The sequence below is a fragment of the Podarcis vaucheri genome (genome assembly GCF_965113315.1).
Source record: "Podarcis vaucheri genome assembly, chromosome: 14".
In the NCBI taxonomy this organism is placed as follows: Eukaryota; Metazoa; Chordata; class Lepidosauria; order Squamata; family Lacertidae; genus Podarcis; species Podarcis vaucheri.
This window is the reverse complement of record NC_138752.1, coordinates 31875883-31893243: the sequence shown is the minus strand read 5'-3', so window position 1 is coordinate 31893243 and position 17361 is coordinate 31875883. Positions and strand designations below refer to the sequence as shown.

Below are 17361 nucleotides of genomic sequence, written 5' to 3'. Positions count from 1 at the left end.
CCTCTCTCATAGCACTAGAACCCATAGCCATCCAATGAAGCTGAATGCTGAAAGAATCAGGACAGATAAAAGTCCTTCTTCATGCAGTGCGTAGTTAAGCTATGGAACTCCCTCAAGAGGCAGCAATGGCCACCAACCTTGCTTCAAAAGCGGATTGGACAAATTTGTGGGGGATAAGGCTATCAATGACTACTAGCCACAGTGGCTATTAGCCTGATCCAGCAGAGCTCTTCTTAAGTCCTTCTTTTTATATTGTTATAACCTGCCCTGGGACCTTATGGCAATGGGCATGTCATAAAAAAATAGTATTAATTGTAACAACGTGGATAGGAAATGTAGTTGTTGACGCTGCTGCTGCTGCTGCCATGTAAGGCTTTCCACTCCAAAATTTAGCTTCCCTACTCCCTCCTTCCAAACAAGCAAGTTTTTTTGTGGGTTTTTTTGTCAGCTGTTAAACATCTGCCATGTTCCACCACAGAGGTGGCCAGAGTCAAACTGTCTTCTCTTATTTCTCCTTCCGGGGACCCCTCAGGATGAAAGAAGGAAGAGAACAATAGAAGCCACTAGGAATATGTTGATGTAGGGGAAATATGAACTATTTCTGGCAAAAAAAAAAAAAGTTAGCAGATTCCCGCTCCCAAACCCCTATACTTAAAAAAAAAAAAGCTTAATTGCATTCAAATGCGAAGGGAAATACTTGAATGCAATGCAGCTTATTTATTTCCTCACGCTCTGCCACCACTGCAGCCCTGTTTCTTTAAGAGAGAAATATGCAGGCCTTGATTAGAGGAGAGTTTTGTGAAGACCACAGAGAGGCTTGAATTACGGGGGATCCGATCCCTGTTCCTTCAGAGGAGCAACTGGCCTCCCTGTTCACTGGAGTCCAAAAACTCTGCATTCTTTCCATGCCGGGTTGGTGGTGAGGGAGAGGAATTATTCACTGGTTTCATCCAGCTTTTGCCAGTGCTGGCTGATGTCCTGCTTTCTTACAGGCTTCATCGGCGTGGTTCCGCTGAGGGCCTTTCTTGGTTTTATCGCCTTGGCTCTCGATCCTGCCATGGGCTTGTGGTTTTGAATAGACATAGGAGGAGAACCCTAAGTGGCACTTAATTGTCCCAGAGGGCCACTCTGATAGGGGAGTGGGGCCAGTGTTAGAAACTCAAGATATGTAAGCTAGGCACCAAATGGCACCTTAAGCTTAGGTTATGTCTATTTGCCAGGGGGTTGGACTTGATGACCCTTGGGGTTCCTTCCAGCACTACAATTCTATGATTCTATTATCTCAGCTACATTGCCTTATTGTAGCTTGCTCTTACAACAATTCACTTGTCCCAGGAGGCAAGAAGGAGAAACATAAACAGTGGAAATGGAAATAGAACCAACTAGGGGCTAAGGCAGAAGTTTTTAAACTGTGGTCTGTGAGTTCCATTTGCGTGGCCTGTGGAAAGGCTGCAGCGCAGTCGGATGTATCTGCACTTAGTGCTGCACTTCCTTTCCTTGATGTGATGATGGAGGACTAAGATGCTCAGCAAGGGGTCCATGATTTGCTCGGCAGTTCAGGAGCACATGACATGTATCTTTTGCTGTGCATGAGACAGCTGGCTCAATGGAGATGTCAGTCGCCCAGAAATCTCCACATACTCGCAATTGGACCCGCACCAAGAGCAAAATGCACCTGGTGCCCAGGAAATTTCAAACACTGGGGACAATGACCTACCACCGCTCCCAAGCGGATTTGGCTACCACATCCCAATGCTTTCTGATGCTGCTCATCCACATCCGCTTGCTCTCTGGGTTGGAGGTTGGATCCTGCCCGAAGGTGTCCAGTTGCTGACTGCTGGTTCGTTTAATCGCTGCTGTATGTGACATCCCTTTGTCATGCCAGGCATAGCACATGAGACCTTCTCTGGATACAAAGCACATGCCCTTCCATTAAGCTGGAGGCCCATCCCCCCTGCACTCTGCTGGTGATGCATGATGACGTTTGGGCTGCAGAGTTGGGTCTGTGGTGGGTTGACATGGAGCCAGATGGGTTGGTACTTGCTGATGTTCCAAGAACTTGGGCGCTATGAAGAGTAAGCGCAGCTCTTCGGCATCAGAATTAGGGACATAGGAAGCTGCCTTATATTGAGTCAGGCTATTGGTCTGTCTAGCTTTGCATTGTTCACACAGACTTGTGGGGTCTCCCAACCCTGCCTGGAAAAGAGACCAGGTATTGAGCCCAAAGCCTTCTACATGCAGAGCAGATGTCCTGCCACTCAGCTACATCCATTGGTCCATCTAGCTCAGGATTGTCTGCATTGATTAGCTATGGCTCTCTAGGGTTTCAGACCAAGGGTCTTTCCTAACCCTGCCTGGAGATGCCACCTGGGACCTTCTGCATGCAAAGCAGATACTCTGCCCCCGAGTTACAGTTCTTCTCAGTTGCTGCTTCCTCTCCTAAGAGCAGAGGCTGGGTTTTGCCCTGTCAAAGGCTCCAAGAGACCCAATCTGCATCCTGCGATGACTCTTTAGTTTTTTTGCTGCCTCCTGTCAGCTCTATCTGCAAGGTTCTCGTAGCCTCTCCAAACCCTGCAAAATGAGTTTGAAAAGAGATGACAGGTTGAAAACTTGCCCCCTGCAATAAATGCAGCACAGGAGCCCCCACCACACCCCTCTAGCCCACCAGTCCTTTCCCTTCTTTTGAATCCCATTCTTTTCTCTTTCTTTTTTTAAAAAAATCCTGCTAGGTGGGAGAGCCTGGGAAGAAGGATCCGTTTGAGGAGAGCGGCTTGAACCTGAGTCCCACGGCAGCGGAGGCCAAAGAGAAAGTGCGGGCCAAGCGGGTGAACAAAAGGGCCCCCCAGATGGACTGGAACAAGAAGCGGGAGATCTTCAGCAACTTCTGAGCCGGCAGAGGAGCTCCTCTCGACTCCTGTTGCGGCTCCCCCCACCCCGGCCTGGAGACATTTGCAAATGAGCACGGGGATGGCAACGGCCGCGCTGTGCCTCCAACGGGCACCGCTCCAAGGCGTGCCAGGCTCTGCTTTTTACCATAGGTTTGTGTTGCTTTGTACAAAGCACATTCCCTCCTTCCCCCTGCCCCCAGCCTCTTTTATTGTACAAAAGTGGTCAGAGAGAGAGAGATTGAAACTGCAGGGCTCAAACACACAAAACAGGCAACTGTGAAACTTCCTCAGTAACAAGCAGGAAAAGCAAGCGGCAATTTTCCTTTCCTTTTTGAATCGCTTAACCTGCAATATTTAGAATGTATTATTTATAGGATCATTTTTATATAATTAATTGTTTGAGCTTCTTCTGCCTCTTCTTGTAGCGATGTCAATATTTTTTTTTATAATGTCCCAACCAGAACTTGTTAACCAGAGCCTTTCCACTTAACTGGATGCTGCGGTCTGCACTGTGATGGGTTAGCAGCAGCTATTGCCAACCTGGTGCCCTCCAGATGTTCCAGATAATGGCCACTCCTTGCAGCAGCCCTTGGTTTGGGGCAGGAGGGGGCATCAGGTTGGTAGAGACTGCTGGGTTTCCATGTTGGCATCCTCATAAATGTGGTTGCCTGACCATTTCGTGATTGTGCGAGTTTTCTCTGTGGCTTTAAACTTGGACTTTTTATTTTTTAAAGGAGGGAATTTTTTTTTCGCCCCTCCATCTGTTCGTAGTTAGTGCTTGAAACGCCCTGACCCTTTAAGCCTCAGGCACAGCAAGCCCCCTTTTCTTTGCAAATTGTTTTTGCCTTGTTACCACTTTTCAGAACAACTGCGCTTTCCGAAAAGCCCCTTCCCTTCACCAATTTTCAGAAGAGCTGTGCTTTTTGAAAAGTCCCTTCCCTACCAATTGTGGCAAAAGACCACAATTATTTGGTGCGCTCAGGTGCAGAAATGCATGCCGTCCCTTGCCAACCCCCTGGGGCCAGGGTAGGGTAGAAGGGGGGGGGAAAGCAAGCGCCCCCCCCTTTCTAAATCCTGACATTTATAAGGAACACTGTTCTGAATTGGCTATAGCCAGAAGCTGGAAATAACACTTTTTAGCGAGACTTGGGAGAAGCACAGGAAGACAATTGTATCCGTGAAATACTAACATTCCTGGGAGCGGTTCCTCTGGGAGACAGTGTCCTGCTGGCAAACGGACGGGCGTCTCGAGATTTAAACAGAAGCTCCCCCCTTTTTGTGCAAGTTCATTTAACCTCCACCCGCACAACTATTTCCACTTCCAGGCCTTTTGAAAACATGCACCCCATTTCAACATTGCTGATGTTTCAGTGGCTGCACCCTTAACCAACCTTCCTTTCAGTTTAGCTACAATAAGGCATCTGCACGTATCAGCTGTTCTAAGGAAAGGCTGTAGTGGATGGTCTCCCCTTTAACATATGACTACTAACCCTTTCCACAGGCAGTGCCCGGGGTGGGAGATGATGGACAGAGTGGTCCCCAAAGCCTTTTCCAGGCCGAGGGCCACATTCCCTTGTGGGCGATCTTCTGGGGGCTGCATACCAGTGGCAGGAGAAACCAGAAGCAAAGGTGGTGGAGCTCAAAGGGCTTTCCCTCCCACCTGCAATGGTCTGAGGTTCTACACCAACCCTCACCCTTCTCCAACCATGGAATCCAAAAGGTTTCATTACAGTCCAAGAACATTTCCCAGTCAGGGATAAAGGACATGATGAAAGCACCAAGCAGGCCTTGGTTTGAGAAGGGGGAGTGGCCTAGGAAGCATCCTGAGGGCCAGATGGAGAGGCCTGAAGAGCCGCATTTGGTCACTGGGCCTGAGGCACCCCCTCCCTACAGCCAAAGTCTAATCTCATGCTTTAACCATAACACATAAAGTTGAATTTAACAAGCTCTGAATGTGTTTTAGCTTCTGCAATGTTCTTTCTGAAGGAATGGCTCAGAAGTACAGAATGTGTCTCTTTTTTGAGACGGCAACACATCCACATCTACTGACCATCTGACCTGCTCATTACCAGCGTTAGGCCCTCTCTGTTACTTTCCCCACCCTCCAAATAGAAGAATTGTTATTAAAGGCAAGGAGGCATGGAAGAGGTTGGATTGCCATCTTTGAGGGATTATTTAGCTGTGATTCTTGCACTGCAAGGGGTTGGACCATATGACTCTCGGGGTCCCTTCCAACTGTACAATTATATGATTCTGTGATTCCCTAGATCTGTGGTGTCCAAACTTTTTTCAAAGAGGGCCAGATTTGATGAAGTGAAGGGCCGTGAGGGCCGACCAAAGTTGTTAACCTTTTTTAGGATTGAAGTGGTTGAGCTTTGTTTAGGGTTGAAGTTGTTGAGGTTTTTTAGGATTTTACCCTAGGAAATAAACTGCCACAGGGGCTGGATTAAACCGACTGGAGGGCCGGATTAGGCCCCCGAAATGCTCTGGACATGCCTGCCCTAGATAGATCTTGATGTTGTTATAAGAGGACAAGAGTTGGGAGACAGATTGACCCAAGGGGCCCAGGTCACTGGGAAGTTTCCAGGGAAGTTCTTACCCCTCCCTGTGTTAATTCATGAGAGGGAGTATACTGTTTAGTGGTGTTGTTTTTAGGCACTGAAATGTCTTGAATCCAGGCCTGAGTGAAAGTGGATAATTCTGGGGTATTGCTCCTACTTACTAACTGAATTTGATCCTTCTCAATGAGTGATGGATGTGAACTGTGTGGGCCACATAAAAGTAAAGCACACACTCCTGTGGAACCTCTACACTAGGCTCTTCTGTTCTTGAGGAGATCCCTTTGCTAATCTGCTGCCCTCTAGCTGTTTTGAACCACAGCTCCCATCAGCCTCAGCAGGCACACCCATGGTTTGGGCTGATGGGAGTTGTAGTTCGAACATCTGGAGGGCACACAGTTGGCAAAGGCTGCTTGAGAGTGATCACATTGCAGCAGCAACTCAGAAATTGTTATCCAAACTCTTCTCCTGATTCTGCTAAGTGAGGGAGGAGTTAAAAAAAAAAGGAAGCTAGTTAATGATTTTATAACACTGTTAATCTGGTAAGGGGAGGCAGGTAGGAATAGTTTTTTCTTCCAGCCTTCTTTAGTGAGACATCACCACCTTTCACACCCTTTTCTTCTTTACAACCACTTCCACAACAAGTATTAAAAAGCAAGCTGGATGGGATGCAGTTTCTCTTTCATAAAAAGAGGTATGTATGACTAAGCAATTGCCACCCTTTTAATTAGGGCACAAATGTACAATCTATATAAGTATTCAAGGGGGTGGGGGTGGACGATGACACATTTTGTCTTCAGGGATTCTTCAGCTGTAATTCCTGCATTGCAGGGGGTTGAAGTAGATGATCCTTTGGGCCCCTTCCAACTCTTACAGTCCTATGATTCTACCATACCCTGCAAGATGACCAAGTGCCCTTTGATATAAGTACACTCTGGGGGCTTTGTGTATGTTTTGCAAATAACTAAGCTGAATAAGGTGCCTTAGATTATTCTCCGGTCCTTTGGGGAAATGGCTGCCGTGTAGCAAAGCTGGCTTGGTAAATGGTACCATTCTCTTGTTATGTGATTGGTTTTCAGGAATAACCTTGTATACAGTTTCATTACAGGAGGCTTTGAGAGAAATGCAAGGTGGAGTATCGGTGTCCATGATGGACAGCCCTCTACTCATAATCTGCCCCAGGAGTAGCCAAAGCAGTGTTCTCTAGGTGTTGCTGGACTCCATCTCCCATCATCTCTCACCATTGGTTGTGTTGGCTGGGGCTTATGGGAGTTGCGGTCCACAACATGTGGAGAGCACCACGTTGGATACCCTTTGTCCACACCAGCTTTTACCAATCTGATGGTCTCCAGCTATTTTGGACTACAATTCCTAGCAGCCCCAGAGCACCAATTTGGGGGGAGCTGGTCTGGACGCCTAAGAAATGTGCCCTAATTCTGCACCTGAGTTAATCTAATTGAATGCCACATTTTGACTGATTTTGCATAGTCTGCCTGGCTATCATAGGGACACCATTGTAGTCCTCACCTCTGTCCCCTCAAAGATCTACCATCTCTGTCTTCTGAGGTAGCACCAGGCATCACCCACCACTTTTGAATTTTATCTCAGTAGGCATGAGAACTAGAAAGGGATCTTTTTGCAAACAACAACCCCCCCCCCCAATATTTCAGATTGATTCCATGGATATTCAGTGATTATAAATTCAGCAGGCAAGAAGGCTTTGGCTACTAATCACTGCGCTCTTCACTTGATGATGATGATTTTTATTTTAAAAACAGGGTTTCTACCCCACATGGAATCTGGGGAAATGTCAGGAATTCTTTCCCCCTTTGAGACTCATTCTTTGCCAAGCTTGACCAAAACATTCCAATTTGTTTTTAAAAACCTGCACCATTGAAGACTGTGAAGCTATGTAAAAATAAATATATGTAAATATGACTAATTTGCACAACTCAGTCTGCAGACGTGGGATTTTACCACATTCCCAAACCATTTATTATTGGAGAACAGCCGTACTTGCTGATTCCCAATCTAGCCCCAGTTATGCTCAGCTAGTCCCATAGATGCCCATTAGTATTGAAAGGGGGCTTCCTGCTGATGCCACAGGAAGAGTGTGCATTATGGAGTAAATGCAAATAAGAGTGCATGTAGATCTTCCTTCCCCAGCCTGGTGCCCAGATGTTTGGAATACAAATCCCATCACCCCTGACCTTTGGCCGTGCTGGCTGGTACTGATGGGAGTTGTAGCCCAACAACAACTGGAGGGTCCCAGGTTGAGTAAGCCTGCCATAAATCTATCTTGATGACTCGGGACCACTGATTCTAGGAGGATAATGAAATGTTTGCGAATGAAAATGTGGCTTTCTGAAGAATGCTCTGCTGAGTCTTCTTTAATTTTTATAACAAAGAAAACACTTATTGAGTGAGACTGGTAGTAATTCAGGTATATGCTAATACCTGCTGATAAGGTTGCTTGAAACTTGACTTTGAGAACGGTCGGTGTGAGATTTATAAGGGCTTTGTTTGGGGGGGGGGTGCTGCTTTGATTCCTTAAATGATTGGAGGGGGCTTGTTTTTCAAATTAGGCTAAAGTTTTTACCTCCAAAAGAGTTGCCCCCAATGCATTATTAGCAAAGGTGCTGATGCATCAGATGTGTGTGTATGTTGGGGGGGGGGTGCTGCTGCTGCAGTTCCCACCAGCCTTGGGCTGATGGGAGTTGGAGTCCAGCAACATCTGGAAGACCACAGGTTCTCCACCCCTCTGATACATGGAAAGAACAGGTTTACATCTGGTCAGAGGAATATGAAACAGGATAGGAGGCCTTTTGAAAAACGCCTGGATAACACCTTGGGCTTCATGATCAAGGAAAGGGGAAATATAATAGTAAGGAAATGAATGAATGAATGCAGGACTGGTTTGAACAAGGATTTCTAAAGTCATTCTTTAAGGATAGAGGTGTGACAGAAGCACAAATTTGAGGGTTGTGGTACAATTGAAATCTCCTATACAAATCTGTACCTATAGAGGTATCTTTCCCCCTACCCCTTCCAAGAAAGCAAACATCCCAGTCTCTATTCCGTGGATTGATTCGTGACGATTTAAAAGCACGCCTGGCTCTCTTTTCTCTGCCATCCTATATGCTCTGCAGCACTTAACTCAGTTTCTGCACATCTAACCTAGACATTCACTAAAAAGTTATAAGAAGAGCTGTTAACTGCATTGTGTAAAAAAATGTATACTAAAATGTCAATAATAAAACTGGTTTCCCATGTACAGCGAGTTTTATGATGTTGGTGTCCAAATTATTATTTCCTTATGGTATCCCTCTCTTCCTCCCACCCAGCTTTTGTGTCTGTTTCCTGGCTGTGCCAGATTGCCTCACTTCTAGGTGCATTTAAATTATCAGAGAAACATATTCCAGCCCCACAAGGAAGGTTTGAAGCAGGGCCAATGAGGGGGTATGTCATAGGGAGAGTCCCAGGGGACAGAAGGAAAGGCCTGGAGGGCTACTTTCAGATCCCGGGCCCAAGTTCCCCACTCTGGATTAAGCCCCCTCTTCTGGGAAACCTGAGCACCAAACAGAGACTGTTAGACAAAATTCTTATTAAAAAAAAAACTGTTTATTATATAAAAACAAGAATTACTATTTAGGTAAATGCAGTTCTTAGCATTTGGCTTATGTGACAGGCTAAGCAAAGCTCAAGGTTTACACTGTATTCCAAATACCCCTTTTGTTTGAGACATCTCAAAGGCTTCGTTCTCACATAGGAGAACTCTTACCCAACCTGGTGTCTTCCAGATGTTTTGGACTGCATTTTATGGCTGCACTGTCTGGGGCTGGTGGGAGTTGTAGTTCAAAACATCAGGAGGGCGATAGATTGGGAGGAAAGCTGATCTAAAATCTCCAAGCCCTGGAGCCCATCAGATACAATTGGGGTGGGAAGAATTTTTTCTGTCTCATCTGTTTTTAAACTTCCAGCTCTCCCTACCTTGGCAACAGGCTAATTCCTCCATGACGCTGGGACAGGCCTGAATGACATCATCCAGTGGAGCTGGATAACTCCTTTTGCCTGGTAACTAGCTTATTAGCATTTAAATTGGAAATTCTTCAAGGGCAAAGGCAGCTGACAGAATCCACAAACACTTCTTAGGAAGGTCTGGTCTGGGAAGAAAATATGGCCGGCTTCCCTCACAGTGTGTGTGGAGGCAGGGAGAGGCAAAAAGACAAGGAAATACAACACACCCCTGGTTGCTCTTCAGGCAGAGGCTCTCAAAGTGAGAGCCTTGCCCTTTCAAAACAAAGGCCGGAGGATGTCATGTGAGCTGAACCTTAGAAATTCTGGTCAGACATATATAGCTTATGACAAAGAGATTTCCAGACATATCAAAACATGTGGACCTTCCATTGACAGGACACAAACTGAACTTTCTGCTTGTTTTCATTTTCACCCTAAAGAAAGTTTCACCCATTTTCAGCCTGCCTTCCCCCATCTCCTCTTTCTAGCCACAGGAATCCAGCAAAATCTTCATTTAAAAGATACTGGGGGCTGGACTATACTTTTGAAGTAGACTCATCATTTTAAATACACATGGCTTTGCCCAAAGAACCATGGGAGCTGTGGTTTGTTAAGGCTGCTGGGAGCTACTGGGAGACCCCTTATTCCCTTCCAGCTTCAATAACCAAAGTACCTTCAATCCCTCTTCCCCAGGAACTCTGGGAACTGTAGTTCCCTGAGGGGGAAAGGGGGTCTCCTAACAACTCTCAGCACCCTGAACAAGACGCAGCTCCCAGGATTCTTGGAGAAGGCGGCTGGCAGGGGGACCATGACTGTTTAAAGTAGCATGTCACTGCTTTAATTGTATGGTGCTGATGGGGCCTGAGCTAGCTGAACTGAGCTATGTCAAGATGTACACGTGAAACTGATTTCAGTGGGACTTGAGTCCAGCTAACTTAGTCTGGAATCTAGCCCCAATACGTTGCACTTATTTAACTACTCTCTGTGTGGCTTCATACTTGGGTTAAGAGGAGTCCTTTCAGGGCAGCCGGGGACACCACACTTAAGTCAACTCTGTGGTCCTTTTATGAGTAACAATGCTATTTGGACCCCTCTCACCTGTGCATGGCTTGGAGACCAGGAACCGAGTCATTGCTGTAGTGCCACCAGATTTCAGGGTGAAAATCCCTCTTGCTCAAGCCACTGGCAGGTCAGCTACAGCATCATCAGTCCATTGGTGGGCCCCCAAGTCCCAGTCCCCCAGTATGGAGGCCTGTTCCAGTAAGTGTTGCATCTCTCAGCGCTTCCTCGAAGCCGGACAGATGTCCCTGTTGAGGCATTCACTGCAGCGTGGATTTACAGGTAAGCAGACTTGCTGCCCAAACCCAACAAGAAGCCAGTTTATCTCACTCCAGAGATCTCTAGGAGGAGAAGGAAGGGAAATGTTCATTTATCATTATTACTAATTTGATTAATCACCCACCCTTCACCCTAAGGCTACAGGAGTTGTAGTTCAGAAAGATTTGAAGGGTCGTTGGTTAGCTGCCCCTGGAGCTTAGCTGAAGGCCTAACCCTGTGGTAAATTTTGTATGGGAGAAGGGAAGCCTTCAGACGTCCTCCTCTGAGGCCGTTTAGGGCTCTCAAGATGGAAAACACCACTTTGAATTGGGCTCTGAAATGGAATGGGAGACAATGAAGATGGCATGTTGATCATAAAGCCAAACTATTGTTAAAACAAGCCACAGCTCGCGAGCCAAAAACAAACCATGACTTCACATTTTGCTTAGGCTAAACAAACCATGGGTTGGCATCATGTGTGGCCCAGGTCACTGAATTAAAAAAAAAAAAAAAAGAAAGAAACAGAGAGAACACGTGGAGTAAAGAAAAAAGCCAGAATTGACCCTGGCTGCCTCACCTGGGGAGCCACTCTTCCAGAGCCAGCCGAGTCTCCTCAGGAAGCTTCGTTTCCTTCTTTGCCCACTTCAACCTGTTGGAAATCCGGTGCACATGTGTGTCCACACCTATGGAAAATGGTGAGTAGAGTCAAGGGAGAGGAGACCCCACATTCAGTTCCCAGAATAGTTAGAGGATATTTGACCCCTCCTTGAAGGAAAGGATGGTTTTGTCTTTGAGCAGAGCTTTTGACCAGAGGAGGGCTGGGGGACCCGTGGCCCTACAGATGTTGCTGGACTTCCACGTTCTAGTACCACTGGCTGCTGGCCCAGCTGGCTGGGGGGCTGATGGGAGTGGGAGTCAGGAAACTGGAGGGCCACAGGTTCCAGATAGTCACTGGGCTGTCAGTAGCAGATACAAGAACATACTGCTTCACATAGTACATAGTTAAACTGTGGAACTGTGGAGGCAGTGATGGCTTTAAGAGGCAGTGATGGCTTTAAGAGGACGGGACAAATTAATGGAGGAAAGTGCTATCAATGGATACTGGCCATGATGGCTATGCTCTACTTCCAAATTTAGAAGCAGCAATGCTTCTGAATACCAGCTGCTGAGAACTACAGGAGGGGAGAGGGCTTTTGTGCTCAAATCCTGCTCGCTGGTTTCCCACAGGCATTTGGTTAGCCACTGTAAGAATAGGATGCTGGGCTAAATGGGCCACGGGTCTGATCCAGCAGGTGGTTCTTATGTTCTGAGGGATACAACACAACGTTTTGATTTTGAAAATCCAAGTGTGTTCATTTCATTTGAATATACTAATGTTTTGGATTGCGGAAAATACTGCTTTCTGAATTGTGCCTTGCCGGTGTACTGTAAACCAGGGGGTTCCCAAACACTGGTCTGAGGACCACAGTGGTCCGTGAACTTCATTCAGGTGGTCCACAGCATGCCTGTGAAGATCAGGACCTGCTGCTGTGAAGTGGCAGGTGGAAGGAAGCAACTTTTGGAACCAGAAATTGAAATTTCAACATCCATATTAGGGCAAGACCTTTATTAGGCCAACCCAAATAGTCTGGCTATCTGGTAAGCAAAAGTGGGGGGAGGGGGAAAATAATGCCCCTTTTAATGTCCCGAGTCTGCATTTTGTAAGAGTCTTAAGTCAGAAGCTCGGAGGAGGCATTCAGAAGAGGCTCACAGGTGCCATGCAGGTATCAGGTTGCCTCAAGGCCTCAAATATAACAATGGCTGATTCCCCACCTTTGAAATTACTGGGCACTCTCTGTCACCCAGCACTGCCGCCATCTCTGGGCGAAACACACAGGCTCCTTGATTAATCAGGAAGGAATTCCAGCAGAGAACCCCGAATGATATTCTCCCCACCCTCAGTTTTTAATCAACTGGTTCCTGAAGTCCCATTCATCAAGAATCAGCCCTCCCAGGTTTCCTGTAACCAGCAACCTAAAATGTTAATTGGAAGTACTGTTAAAATAAAAAAGGTGGGTTAGCGCAAGCATGGGCCATGGAGCCACAGCGCCACCTCCTGCCTAAAGCAGGATTGCACCACAGTCCCAAAATCCAAGGTAGGCCTCCTCACAGGAATTGTTTTGAAATGACAGCTATTCATTTGAAAAGCACAGGTGCGGCATAGATTCTAACACTGAATTCAGTGGGGCTGCTGAGTAGACATGGTTATGATTGCTCTGTAAGTGTGTGAGCCACAAAGGACCCATTTCACCTCTGCTTCAGGTGGCCTTAGACAAACTACGTACATAAGAGCCCATCTAGTCTAGCATCCTGTTTTCACAGCGGCTACCCACATGCACCAGAGGGAGACCTGCAAGTAGGACCCACATACAAAAGCCCTCTCCCCAGGCAAAAACACTCAAGGGGTGTGTGAAGCAAGACTGGTCCTGGGGGATGTTCCAAGGGCCAGATAGATAGGCCCAAAGGGCCACCTTTGGCCCCTAGGCCCAAGAGTCCCCATCCCGGGTCCTTCTAGAAGCTCTGAATCCTAGAGCAAATGAGTTGGGCCTGCTAAGAGAAAAATGGAAACAATACCGATTCCAGAGACGTCCTGCCAGGCAATGTCCATCACCAAATGGGCCATCTTGGGTCCAACCCCTGGGAGTTTCACTAGCTCCGCCAGTGTCCTTGGGATGTCTCCAGCATAGTCCTGCTTCAGAATTGCTGTGGTCTGCTTGATGTAGCTCACTTTCCGCTGCAGTCAGTGAAAAATGGGGGGGATGTGTGCTGGAGGTTTAGCCAGCTGAGGAACGCCTCAAGCAATGGAGGGAATAAGGGGTCTGACTGTGAGGAATGAGGGGCCCGGATGAAAGCAGGGACCACAATGACAATGGAATCTCTGAGCCCGGCTTCGGCTGGGGAGGGCGGGATATAAATGAAATTTTATTACAGTATTATTATTTATTATCTAGCAGAGATGTGTTTTCAGAACCGCAAGGCAGGAAGGATTATTAAGCCCCTCGGTAAGGAGGCCTCTCTGGTCTCAACCAGACTCACAACATTTGGTGCCTCCTCTCCTTAAACAGCTTCCACAACCCAGCTGGTCATTAGGACCACTTGTAATTAAGATCTTGAACCTGTTTATTTCCTCCTCCCTTCCAATCTATTTTCCTTTTGTGCTATTGATTACTTAATACTGAAATACAGGAAGCCCACAACTTGCGCACATTTAACTTGTGTGCATTCAGCTTTACATGCATGGCATTTTTTTTATTTTAAAAAGAAGTGAAAAGTGGTAGGGGTTCTGTGAAAAATGACTTTGGCAATCCCACCTCCATTAAACCTAGTGAGTTTTGAGTACACACAATTTTGGCTTTAGGTGCGATCCCTGGAATGTAAGCCCCATGTACGTTGTGGGCTTACTGTATTAGAAAAGTTATACTATTTCATGCTACAGTCGAGAAAGCATTAAACAGTCCTAAATTAAATCTTTGCTCCATATGATTTGTAAAGGCGGGTGGGATACATAAACTTGCAAACTGTTCTGATTTCTGTCTCCCCTCCCTTAATCTTACTATTTCTGTAACTTTAGACATCAAAGTGACATACCATATTGCATTAAACCACTCATGTTCTTTCAGCATTTTGGGAGGGTACCACAGTTAAACTGTGGAATCCATTCTTACAGGAGGCAGTGAGCGCCATCAATTTGCATGGCTTCAAAAGAGGATTAGACAAATTCATAGAGGAGGATAAGGCTATCAATGGCCACAATCCATAATAATAATAATAATAATAAATAAATAAATAATTAAATAATTTATATCCCACCCATCTGGCTGAGTTTCCCCAGCCATTCTGGGCGGCTTCCAATTGAGTGTTAAAAACAATTCAGCATTAAATATTAAAAACTTCCCTAAACAGGGCTGCCTGCAGATGTCTTTTAAAGATAAGATAACTGGTTATTTCCTTCACATCTGAAGGAAGGGCGTTCCACAGGGCAGGCGCCACTACCGAGAAGGCCCTCTGTCTGGTTCCCTGTAACCTCACTTCTCGAAATGAGGGAACCGCTAGAAGGCCCTCGGTGCTGGATCTCAGTGTCCGGGCTGAACGATGGGGGTGGAGACGCTCCTTCAGGTATACTGGACCGAAGCCATTTAGGGCTTTAAAGGTCAGCACCAACACTTCAAATTGTGCTCGGAAACGTACTGGGAGCCAATGCAGATCTCTCAGGACCGGTGTTATGTGGTCCCAGCGGCCACCCCCAGTCACCAGTCTAGCCGCCGCATTCTGGATTAACTGCAGTTTCTGGGTCACCTTCAAAGGTAGCCCCACGTAGAGCGCATTGCAGTAGTCCAAGCGGGAGTTAACTAGAGCATGCACTACTCCACACCACACCAATGGCTATGCTCTACCTCCACTGTCAGAGGCAGGAAGCTTCTGAACACAAGCTGCTGGGAATTGGAAGTGGGGAGAGCTGTTGCATTCAGGGCCTGCTTGCAGGCTTCCCATTGGGGCATCTGGTTGGTCACTGTGAGAACAGGATGCTGGGCTGGATTGGCCCCCTTTAACCTGACCCAGCAGCTATGATCTTCAGACGTTCACATTTTCTAAAGTCTTTAAAGCTGTTCTCCCAACCGCAACTCTGCCAAACACAAATATAACCAGCTTCATTTCCTCAAAATGCCCAGCGCTGATTACTAAGATTAGGGCAATAAAAATATTGGCTTAATGCTCTTCCTCTTTCCTATTCTCTCACATGGCTCACCTTCCAAAACCCCACAGGGTAGATGAGCTGGCCTAGAGTTACGTCATCAGTCTCCAAGATGTTGTCCACAGTGAGGCCACGCTCCCTCAGGCGCATCATGGCCGCCGAAGTCACCTGATCTTTGGTTTGGCTGGAGAGCATGAGTGACAAGAGGACCTGGTAGCGCCTAACCTACAGTATGGTATGGAGATGGAAGGTGATCATCACAGGATATCATCTTTCGTCAGATCTACTTTGTTTTTTTTGCTAGAACCACCTAGGGGCCATATTTCTTGATAGGCAACATATGCTAGTAATGGGCAGGGCCAAAAGCAAAAGTACCGTATTGTTTGCTCTATAAGACTCACTTTTTCTCTCCTAAAAAGTAAGGGGAAATGTGTGTGCGTCTTATGGAGCGAATGCAGGCTGCACAGCTATCCCAGAAGCCAGAACAGCAAGAGGGATTGCTGCTTTCACTGCCCAGCGATCCCTCTTGCTGTTCTGGCTTCTGAGATTCAGAATTTTTTTTTCTTGTTTTCCTCCTCCAAAAACTAGGTGCGTCTTGTGGTCTGGTGCGTCTTATAGAGCAAAAAATACGATATAGAGCAATGGATGTGGCTAGAGCCTTTACATCCCAGCTATGTAAAAGCCAGAGGTTTCTACGCACACAGATTTCTCTGCGGTCTTCCATCCAGGTAAATGGATGGAAACATTATCAGGGTTCAAGGACAGATCTCAGCCAGGCAAAAACACTCAAGGAGGGTGCAGAGCAGGGCCAGTGAGTGGTTAGCTTTCCTAGCATCAGGTGGGAAAACCCATGTTATCATTGTTAAAACCAGATCTGTTCTACAAACAGATCTCAACCTCTACCTGCTGCCCAGTCCTGCTCTATGAGGGCAGGAAGGCAGACAATGCAACCTGCCAAGATCCTTCTTGCTCCTAAACATGTGCAGCTCAGCTCAGTTTTGAGCTCTCTCCTCACCTCTGGAGGAGCATCACTGTCAAAGCATTTCCCAGCACCCATCTGGTCCACAGGGGCATCTCTCTCCTTCCTCATTTCTCGGATGTTGCTCAGGTGCTGCTCCCAGTTTTTTGGTTCCCACTTCTGCTTCTTGCCCTCTGCTTCGTTTGTCTTGCCCAGACCATTTCCTCCGGGAGAGTCATAGGCAACACTGACTGTCTTCTGCTTTCGGTGGATCTTTGTGCAGAAGGTTTCACTCAGTGCAGGAACACCCCCTTCCCCCCCTGCAAAAAAAGAGAGGGAGGGAATATTGAACTGCAGATAACTCCATACCCTCCAACATTTCTCCAATGAAAATAGGGACATCCTAAGGAAAAGTGGTACATTCCAGGATCAAATCCGAAACCGGGGCGGCTTCTCTAAATCACGGACGTCCCTGGAAAAGAGAGACACTTGGAGGGTCTGTGCTTTGCATGCAGAAGGTCGCAGCATCAATCCCCAGCGGTATCTGCAGGTAGGACGGGGGTCGGGGTAAAAACTCCCCGCCTGAAAGCCTAGACTAGAGCCATTGCTGCCAATTCCTGTAGGCAAAACTAGGCTAGGTTACGTAGACCAATGCTCTGACTCAATATAAGTCTCAGGGGGCTCAGCCCAAGCCCCCTAGCTCTTTCCCCCAGAGGCAAGAAGCCTCCCTCACCCCCTTGCCGGGTCTGACCTCTCCTTTTGCTCAGCTGCAGCCGGGTGGAGACCCCGCGACTCGCGCACATGCCTCCGCCTGGACCCCAGAACTACAAGCCCCACAATGCCCCGCGGCCGCCGCCGGCGCATTCACCGTCTCTGCCTCGCACACCAAGC

General features: G+C 47.1%; 2 protein-coding genes and 1 long non-coding RNA gene across 6 annotated transcripts in view; 1 reads left to right on the top strand and 2 right to left on the bottom strand.

Annotated features, from left to right (window-relative positions):
- NHERF2 (NHERF family PDZ scaffold protein 2) overlaps positions 1-8726 on the top strand; it is a 60680-nt gene extending 51954 nt beyond the window's left edge. For both annotated transcript variants that reach the window (XM_082199019.1, XM_082199018.1), the window contains one exon: positions 2730-8726. In XM_082199019.1, coding sequence (XP_082055145.1) covers positions 2730-2888 — 159 coding nt within the window. In that variant the 3' untranslated portion in view covers positions 2889-8726. The remainder of the gene's footprint in view (positions 1-2729) is intronic.
- On the bottom strand, positions 703-2720 carry LOC309518690. The gene is made up of 2 exons (XR_014213588.1): positions 1597-2720; positions 703-1389 (listed from the first exon to the last, which is right to left on the bottom strand). It is a non-coding gene; the product is annotated as an uncharacterized lncRNA (long non-coding RNA).
- Positions 5940-17341, bottom strand: NTHL1 (nth like DNA glycosylase 1). Of its 3 annotated transcripts, XR_014213587.1 has the most exons (7): positions 17222-17341; positions 16528-16790; positions 15567-15737; positions 13394-13553; positions 11358-11463; positions 6057-10863; positions 5940-6018 (listed from the first exon to the last, which is right to left on the bottom strand). XR_014213587.1 is itself a non-coding variant. In XM_082199020.1 (6 exons), exons 1-6 carry the CDS (start codon positions 17271-17273, stop codon positions 10740-10742), a joined length of 876 nt encoding a protein of 291 aa, XP_082055146.1. In that variant the 5' UTR covers positions 17274-17341; the 3' UTR covers positions 5940-10739. The 3 variants fall into 3 exon arrangements, 2 of the variants coding, with proteins under 2 accessions (XP_082055146.1, XP_082055147.1); XM_082199020.1 differs by having other exon boundaries at positions 5940-10863; XM_082199021.1 differs by lacking the exon at positions 15567-15737 and having other exon boundaries at positions 5940-10863.
- Between the last annotated feature and the right edge of the window lie 20 nt (positions 17342-17361).

Bases quoted from the DNA above. Each gene is read 5' to 3' on its own strand.
- NTHL1 (XM_082199020.1), bottom strand. From the start codon at position 17,273: ATGTGCGCGAGTCGCGGGGTCTCCACCCGGCTGCAGCTGAGCAAAAGG. The intron at 11,464-13,393 runs GTATTGTTTCCA...CATTTTCCATAG, and splicing joins GCAGGACGTCTCTGGAATCG to GTGTGGACACACATGTGCAC. The intron at 10,864-11,357 runs GTGAGGCAGCCA...TTCTCCTCCTAG, and splicing joins CTGGAAGAGTGGCTCCCCAG to AGATCTCTGGAGTGAGATAA.